This window comes from Portunus trituberculatus, chromosome 28, assembly GCF_017591435.1.
Source record: "Portunus trituberculatus isolate SZX2019 chromosome 28, ASM1759143v1, whole genome shotgun sequence".
Lineage (NCBI taxonomy): Eukaryota > Metazoa > Arthropoda > Malacostraca > Decapoda > Portunidae > Portunus > Portunus trituberculatus.
This window is the reverse complement of record NC_059282.1, coordinates 6,086,855-6,096,055: the sequence shown is the minus strand read 5'-3', so window position 1 is coordinate 6,096,055 and position 9,201 is coordinate 6,086,855. Positions and strand designations below refer to the sequence as shown.

The following is a 9,201-nucleotide window of genomic DNA, read 5'->3' as shown; positions in this document are numbered from 1 at the left end:
CTCTCTCTCTCTCTCTCTCTCTCTCTCTCTTCTCGTTTTCTCTCTTCTCTCTCTCCTTTCCTTTATCCTTCCTTTGTTATTCGCCTTTCTCTCCTCTCTCCTTTTCTCATCCTTCCTTTTACTCTCTCTCTCTCTCTCTCTCTCTCTCTCTCTCTCTCTCTCTCTCTCTCTCTCTCTCTCTCTCTCTCTCTCTCTCTCTCTCTCTCTCTCTCTCTCTCTCTCCTCTCTTAATACTCTCTCACTCTTTCTTGGCACCAAAAGACTGCACTGGTCCCTCTTATCCTGGTTTTACCCTCTCTCACTCTCACTCTCTCTCTCTCTCTCTCTCTCTCTCTCTCTCTCTCTTGTCTTCACCTCGTCTCTCTGAACGAAATGTAATATCCAGCAACGATAATTCTCGCCCGTCACGTAAGCAACACATTTACTAATTGGATATAAATTACGCACACGACTTCGACTTTCTTTTTTTACAACCAAGCAATTAGGTCAGTAGTTATTAATGCTTTACTCTAAGTGTGTGTGTGTGTGTGTGTGTGTGTGTGTGTGTGTGTGTGTGTGTGTGTGTGATGAAGACAAAGTGCAAAATAAAAATGAAAATGGACGGAACACTTAAAGAATATATACATAAAAGAGGAAAAGAGAGAAAAAAAAACAGGACGAGGAAATTCAAACAAAAAATTGAAAGAGAGAGAGAGAGAGAGAGAGAGAGAGAGAGAGAGAGAGAGAGAGAGAGAGAGAGTGGAAAAAAAAGGAGAGCATTACTCGTTGCTTCTCACAAGAACAGGTGGTCGTCATTCTTTCCTCCTCCTCCTCCTCCTCCTCCTGCTTCTCCTCCTCCTCCTCCTCCTCCTCCTCCTCCTCCTCGACCCTCACACCACCAGCCCTTCAAAAGCTCCGCAACTTCTCCATCAATAACCTTAATGGCGAAGACACGAGGGAGGCAGAGAATCCAGAAGAACAAAGAGGAAGAACTGCAAAAAGAACAAAAACATAAAAGACCGCCATCTCTTAGAACTCACAACACCAGAGAGAGAGAGAGAGAGAGAGAGAGAGAGAGAGGAACTGAAGTCATGAGTAAGGCATGGAAGTAAGGCTGGTGATATTCAGGAAAGAGGCAGGAGGTGTGAGTGACGGCGGCAGGAGGGAGACAGGAAGGGAGGGAAGTGAGGTTGAAGGAAGAGCGGGAGGGGAGCGCAGCGGCTTTCCGTGACGTCAGGGAAGGACAGGTTGGGTTCCAGCGGGTAAATCGGTGTGGCAATGGAAAAGCTATACTCTGGCCTCCAAATAAATCACGAGGTAAGATGATAAACGACTGCAAGCGTGTGGGTTCAGTCAGTCGTCCCGCAGGAGTGAGAGGGAAAGGGTGGTCGCCGTTCCCTTGCTCTTAAAAATCTCAAGGCCCGTTTCCAGATGAAGATGAGTCACTTACGTGTATCAGCGAGCCATAAAGAGCCAGCCATGTGCCTCAATTACGCCCTATTTAAGGAAATTACCGTACAACACCGTCATCTCAGAGACTAACAAGCGAGGGGACTGGCCGCGATACCCTCAATCAAGGTGTATAATGCTGCGCGAGGCCGTTGTGTGTCTATGGGCGATGATGAAGATGTCGTTAACTCTTCCCAACGGGGTTACTTTATGGTTACGCTTTGTTTTCCTTTCAGGGGGAATTACCGCGTCCGGGTGAGAGTGAGGAGCATAAACTCGCAGCTGGGAAGTGACTTTTTCCCCGCCGCAGCAAGACGCTTGGACATTACCGGACAGGCACGTGAATAGACGCTGATTTACTGAGGAGAAGTTGTCACGTAAATCGCAGGCACTCAGCGTCGCCACTTCCACCCTCCGGCCTCCACCTGAACCTAAAAGCCTCACCTTCCAAATTTCTCTTGCATCTATCACCTTCCTCCGACCCTCTCTCAATCTTTCCTCCCTATCTCATCCTCAAATTCCCATCCTACATCCCCTACAGCCTGCCTCTCAACGTCACCCTTGTTTCCCTCTCCATCTCGCTATTAAAACTCCCTCTCTACTGACAGTCTTCTCTCTCTACCTTACCAATAACCTTTTGTCTATAGCCCTTAACCTTCCCTGCACCGCCTGGCCTGCGTCCCTTGCCCTCGCCACCATGGAGCCCCGAGGAGGCCGCCCACCGTACCAGCCTGGGACGGGATGTATCTATCTGCTGTTCCTCCTGCCGCTTTTCATCGCCACGCACACTGAAGGTAAGTGATTAAGTGATTGTTTCAAAGGAAATAGAAATGCAAAGAACGTGAATTTAAAACAGGAGAGATTTGTTGTTGTTTAACCCTTTCACTGTTGCTCCATCTTTACCATCATCACCTACAAATTTTAGGAGACATTTTTCGTAACAATCGATTTAACCCCTTCAGCAGCATAGCAAGTTTTCATAATCATTCTTCTTACTATTTGGTGATTTTATACAGCTTCAGAAAGTTATATGGGGATTGAAATAATGGAGACTTCGGCTATTAATCTCCTGATCTTCATAAATCCTTTCTAATGTTAATAAAATCGTCTAATCATACCTCGAACTCGTGATAAAAATGCGTCCTAATACTAAATGAGTGAATACGAACTTCTGTACCTTAGCAAAAATCAAATTAACCTCTTTTCTTTCCTTTTGCCCAACCATTCACAAAGTTAACAGAAAATGGTCATATCAGTGAAAGAGTTAAGAAAAGAAATGTCATTCTTACCTTGTTTCGTCGGTAATTGAAAAGGACACACGATATTATTCATGAAGTTAATTGTACTTTTATGGCCAGGTGAGTACAGATGAAAAGCACACAAGTGAATTCAATCCAACACTGCCAGCTTTCAGTACACACAGGTGCGAAAGGGTTCCCTTCAGTAACATGACGTGATTCCATATTCATTCTGCTTACTAATTGTTGATTTTATACAGCTTCAAAAACTCATGTGGGGGATTAAAACAGTGAAGACTCTGGCCATCAATTTTCTCATCTCCATAGGCCCTTCTTAATGCAAACAAAATGGTTTAATCATACACAAATCTCAAGGTAAAAATGTGTTCCAGTACTGAAGGGGTTAATCTGCGCAACATTATTAGAGCGAGTTGCAGCCAGTTATACCAGAGCTGCCACATGTAGTTCTGGTGGTTGCTTGCCGTGTCCTTGTGTAGTTATGCAGTTACCAGCGCTTATCTATTTGTATATCTGTTATTTGTTTACATATTTACTCTCCTCTTTGTGGGAGGGCAGCGGTGTGGATGTCGAAATAATCTCTTTACAATTAGTGGAAGCTTAGGTGGAAAAAAAATGTGGAAATTAAAGCAAATTGAACCACCTCGCCATTCATTGGATAAACAAAGAACAATATCGAATCAGGTGAATATTGACCATTAACACACACACACACACACACACACACACACACACACACACACACACACACACACACACACACACGAATTAATTGACATTTTCCTTACGCCTCATTTACTTTCCCCCAATAGAACGAAATGGATTTTATTGCAATATGTACTTAGTCATTATTATTAGTAGTAAGAGTCGTAATGGCAGTAGTAATAGTAGTGCTGGTAGTGGTAGCAGTGGTGGTAGAGGTAGTAAATAGTACTGGTAGTAGTAGTAGTAGTAGTAGTAGTAGTAGTAGTAGTAGTAGTAGTAGTAGTAGTAGTAGTAGCAGTAGTAGTAGTAGTAGTAGAAGTATTGGTGGTGTATGCTGGCTTACTCAAAATTAAATAAAGGAAATAAGTAAATCACAATATTGAACAAAACTCTCAACATCACTATATAATATTTAATACAAAATGATAAACCAACTTAACCTACCCTAACTAAATCTAACCTAACCTAACCTAACTTAACATAATCTAAACTCACCTAACCTGACCTAACCTAACCTAACTTAACCTAACTAAACTGAACTTAACCTCACGTAACCTAATTATTTACTTTTTATCACTGCACAGACGAAAGAAAAGAAAAGAGAGAGAGAGAGAGAGAGAGAGAGAGAGAGAGAGAGAGAGAGAGAGAGAGAGAGATTAGCAGGATCGTTACTGATACGGCGTAAAACTTGAGCAATTAGAACATTCACGCTAATTACTCATCTTGCTCCTCTTCCTCTTCTTCCTTCTATTCCTCCTCCCTCCTTCCTCCTCCTCCTCTTCCTCCCACTGTACCTTCATCTCATCTTGCCTCCCTCACCTCCACTAAGTCAGGTTCTATTAGTCTCTCTCTCTCTCTCTCTCTCTCTCTCTCTCTCTCTCTCTCTCTCTCTCTCTCTCTCTCTCTCTCTCTACAAGGCAACTTATCTGTCTAATTACTCCTCCGGCAACGCTCCTGTCTGTCTGTCTGTCTGTCTCTCTCTCTCTCTCTCTCTCTCTCTCTCTCTCTCTCTCTCTCTCTCTCTCTCTCTCTCTCTCGTTCTTCTTTTTTTAATGGGAGACTCAGCTAATCAAGAAGAAAACGCGACTCACAACGTCCTGTATCGCTAGGGAAGACTCACGTATTTTCGTACTCTCTGAAATTAAAGGTAATATTAGTGTTTTTTTTCCTCAATTCTTCACTCTCCCTCCATTTACACATACTCTCCCTCTCTCTCTCTCTCTCTCTCTCTCTCTCTCTCTCTCTCTCTCTCTCTCTCTCTCTCTGGTGCTTGGGAAGTTATAAAAAAATGTTTCTTTTTTTTCTTTTCATCTCAAGAGACGATGCATCAGACTTGCGAAAAAGTCTCACAAGAAACACTGGTTTTGTGGGTGTTTGTGTTCTGTGAGGAGGAGGAGGAGGAGGAGGAGGAGGAGGAGGAGGAGGAGGAACAAGAAAAACAAAAGGCAAGGAGAAATATGGATAAGAAAAAGAAGGAGCAACAAACTAAGGATGACACAGAAAAAAAAATAAGAAAAAGCAGAGGAAGAGATTGAAAAGGAAAAGAAAAATAGCGACATGTAAAAAGAGCAAAGAGGAGCAATAAAACGAGGATGCTTACAGAAAATGGAGCATAGATAATGTTTGTCCACAGAAAAGAGAAGACAATAATGAGATCAATGTTGCATTAACGAAGGAAGAGGAGAGGAGGAGAGAGAGGGGAGGAGTAAACAGAGGGAAGGAGGAAAAGAGGGAAGAAAAATGTGGAATTACAATAAGAGAGAGAGAGAGAGAGAGTGTGTGTGTGTGTGTGTGTGTGTGTGTGTTGGAAGAAGCATGAAAACACATCACCTTTTAATCAGGCGAGCTTCGTTAACGAGGGCCAAGGCAAACAAGTGAAACTACCCCTTTACCAACACTCACCCTGCAAAACGGCGTCGGGCCCGCCTGGAGGACGCCACAGCTCGCAACCCACGGGAGGAGGTACGGGAGAAGATCTGGGGGAGAGAAACAAGGCTAGATTATAGATGAACGTTGGGGAAGGACACAGCAGCTCTCCCACGTTCCTCTCACCACACAATACATTGATTTGTTTATCCAGTGAGAGTGAAGTGAGAGGGAAGAGAGATATCAAGAAATAAATAAGAGCAAAAGATCTATACAGGAGTAGGAAGTAATGGAGAATAAAGGAAAATATTTGCTTAGCGTAGGAAGTGGATGAAAGGAGTGGAAATGGGAGTAAGAGGAAAGAGGAAAGAGGAAAGAGGTGGAGAACTGTGAGAGTCCACGAGGTACTGTGGACAAAAGCCTGGTGAGAGGGGAAAAAATATTTATCCTGAAGGAGGGAAAGTAGAAAAGGTGACTGCATGGGACTGTTACTCGTGTGAGGGAGGTGAGGGGAAGCATGAGAGTGACATAACAAACACTGATGCCACGAACAAGATATAGGAGTGAGGGGACATGAAGAGGGGAGGGACATGAGTGATAGGTCTATAGTAAGAACACGAGGGAATATGAGGGGAAAGTGAGGGGAGTAAGAGTAATGAGACGGGGGATGTGGGTACTGCAGTCACACGGAGAGAGGGAGAGTGAAGTGAGACCAGGTGTGTACTTCAGGCAGGTGTTATTTACGTGGTCTGCTCCGCTCAACAATAGAATGCCTGGCCAGTGCAATTTCTCCGTCTCGCTGTCCGTTTTCCACGCGACTAAATACGTATGTGGGTGGCGAAACTGCTCAGATGGGGGAGTGGAGGGAGAAAATTTCGTGGTGTGTGTGGGTGTATGTGTGGAGAGATGGGTGAAGTATGGGTGTGCTGGGACGTGGGAATATGGGGAAATGGGGATAGAAGTTTAAGGCATTGTGGGATGACTAAATACGTATGTGGGTGACGAAGCAGCTAAGAGGGGAGGGTGGGGGAGCGAAGGTGAGATGGGTGAAGTGTGTGTGATGGAACGAGGGGAAATGGAGAATGGGGAGAGAAATTTAAGGGGTTGAGAGGAGACAAAATACGTGGATGGGGAGGGGGGAGAATTTCGTGTGTATGTGTGGGTGTTGGGAAATGGGTGAAGTGTGCCAAAAAGTGGAAATATTGGGAATGGGGAGAGAAGTTTAAGGGGTTGGGGGGTGAAGGGGCTGCATGTGTGTGGGGGAAGGGGGTATCTAGAATTAAATTTGCTGAGTCCGTCCTGGAAAAAAAAAAAAAGTCATGGGTCAAAATGCCACCGAATTTCCAGCGAGCTATTAGAGGAAGAGGAAAATAGCGGGGGAAAAAAGGGAAAGGGAAAATAGAAAAGTTACACGTTTCCAGACAACAGCAACACCCAATGAGCAGCTTCACTTTGGCATCCTCGGCTACCTGACTCCCACGAACGTCCACCACGAAGTTATTTTCCAATTTTCTAGGTAAGCAGGTATTCAGAAACGCTTTGCTCTCTCATCAAGACTATTTTCAAGGTTCATAAAGATAATTAGCCTGGTTCTCAAGACTGCTTCTCCTTTTAATGATGTAGAAATGTTTATGTTACCAGGACTATAAGAAAAACATTATTCCTAACCTAGAAACTCCTGAAAGTATTGGAAGTGAATTGTGATGAGGAAGTGTTTCAAAATACCGTCTTAGGTTATATCTGTGTCTTGAAACTCACGTAGAATCACACACGATGCTTCATTCCACATTCCTCTAAAAAGAATATATTGAAAAACCCAAAATAGAGGAAATATGCACAAAAGATAAAGACTTCCCTTCAAGATCCTATTTACAAACCAAAATATGACGATTTGTAGTACATGAAAAAAGGAAGAAGAGCGTAATGCCAAACTTTTTTCTTTTCTTTCTTTATTTTAGTCTATTTATACATTTCTATTTTTGTTTTTACTAGAAGGCGAAGGAGACTGTACACGAGAATATAAATAAGCCTAACAAAGCCAAACCCAGCTGAACTGCAGAGAGAGAGAGAGAGAGAGAGAGAGAAAAGAAAGACAGAGAAACACGGAGGCCAAATCAGCACAAAAAAAACTCTCACTGTCTTAAAAAAAAAAAAAAAAAAGGAAAGAAAAAATAAAGCCGAAAAGAAAATCGTTAAAAAATTATGTGCATGGCGTAGACTTTAGTAGGTCGAGCGCCTATTACTTCCTATATGTGCTGCCTGATTAGCTGTGTCGCGTTAGGAGAGCAGGAGGAAAAGGGCCGGTAGTGTGGGGTTGTAAAGGCGGAACGTGGGATAAAACGCACACAGCTCTATTGAGTCAGCCGCCATTCCGAGACAAATGACCAATCCCTCCCTGCTACGGTGCCGGTGACTATGCTGCCAGGGTGATAAAGCCGGGTGAAGGAGCGCTGGTGGTGGTGGTGGTAGTGGGTGGTGGTGGTGGTAGCAGCAGTGGTGATAAACGAAGAGAAGGAAAATAATAAGAAAAAGATTAACAACTAAAAGAACAACAACAACAGAAACAACAACAGCAGCACCAGCAGCATCAACAAGAACAACATCAACAAAAACAACTACAGAAACAGCAACAACACAACAGCAACAGCAACAACAACAACTGTAACGACGACAAGAACAATAACAACAAAAACAAGAACCCGAAACAAGACGAAAAAAATGGAAGGAGAAGCAAAAGGAGGACAAAGAGAAGGAAAAGAAAGAGGAGGAGGATAACGACAAAGAAGAGAAGGAGTAAGAGGATGAAGGAGAAAAGAAAAGGGATTAAGAAGAGAAGAATGAACACAAGAAGAAAGCAAGCAAGAGAAGAAAAAAAAAACAGAACGAGAGGAACAACTATTACCAACACGACTATTACCACCACCACCACCACCACTACTACTACTACTACAGCTCTTACAACCATAACTACTACTGCTACACCCACCACTGCAACACCTCCATGAAGCACAGCCGCCGCCACATCAGCATAAGCTAACAGATTGATTTAGCCCTCGCATTATACAAAACACTGGTGGCGGCGGTTGTGTCCACGCATACCATCTAACTTCACTGACTCATTCCCCTGCGATTCATGAACCAAATAAGGGAAGCTCACCGCGGACGACGACGAGGAGGGGGAAAAACTAATCGTCATAAAATTCAACAGCAAACAAAGTCCTGCGGGGTAAAGAATCCATAAGCATGAAATTCGCTCATAACAATCTAGCATGGATACCCGGAGACTGCCTGTTCGACTGCTCCTCTTCGCTTATTACTCACACTTATCTCATAATGACCCTAATAACCAGAATATTTACGAGTGTGGCTATATAAATTCCTCTCGGCTAATTCCTGGAGCAAGCCGATGCCCAGTCCTTCCGCAGACATTAATTGCAGGGAGACTGTGATTACGTCAAACCTTCGACCTTCCTTCGCCATCCCTCCGTCCCTCCTCGCAGCGCCTCGGGTAATGGTGATGCGCTCTGATTACGCGTAAATGAAGTTATTCCGTTGAAAATAGACTTGTTCCTCGTAGTGTGTGTGTGTGTGTGTGTTGGGGGAGGCTGGAGGGGTAGAAGGGGAAAGGAACGGTGAAGTGGTGAAGTGTGTGGACATTAGCGTTAGTTTCATATTCTTCAAGTCATTTTCTTGCCAGCGTCATTAGAGATACAGACTAAAGTAAGAATTTTGAATATGAAATGCAAAAAACACATCCTCGTCAAATCCTTTTCAAAAAATTTCACAGAAAAAGACTCAGCTTAAAAAAATAAATAAATAAAAAAGCGATAAAAGTAAAAAATTGGAATATAAACAAATAAAAGTGTGGCAAAATATACATAAAACTGCCAAAAAATGTAATATATAAAAAATACACCGAAAAGAAACAGAGAGAGAGAGAGAGAGA

General features: G+C 43.3%; 1 protein-coding gene across 1 annotated transcript in view; it reads left to right on the top strand.

Moving 5' to 3' along the window:
• Positions 1–9,201, top strand: part of LOC123510090 (lachesin-like) — a 65,123-nt gene that overhangs the window by 11,050 nt on the left and 44,872 nt on the right. Inside the window, exon 3 of the mRNA XM_045264892.1 lies at positions 1,665–2,222. Coding sequence (XP_045120827.1) covers positions 2,126–2,222 — 97 coding nt within the window. The 5' untranslated portion in view covers positions 1,665–2,125. The remainder of the gene's footprint in view (positions 1–1,664; positions 2,223–9,201) is intronic.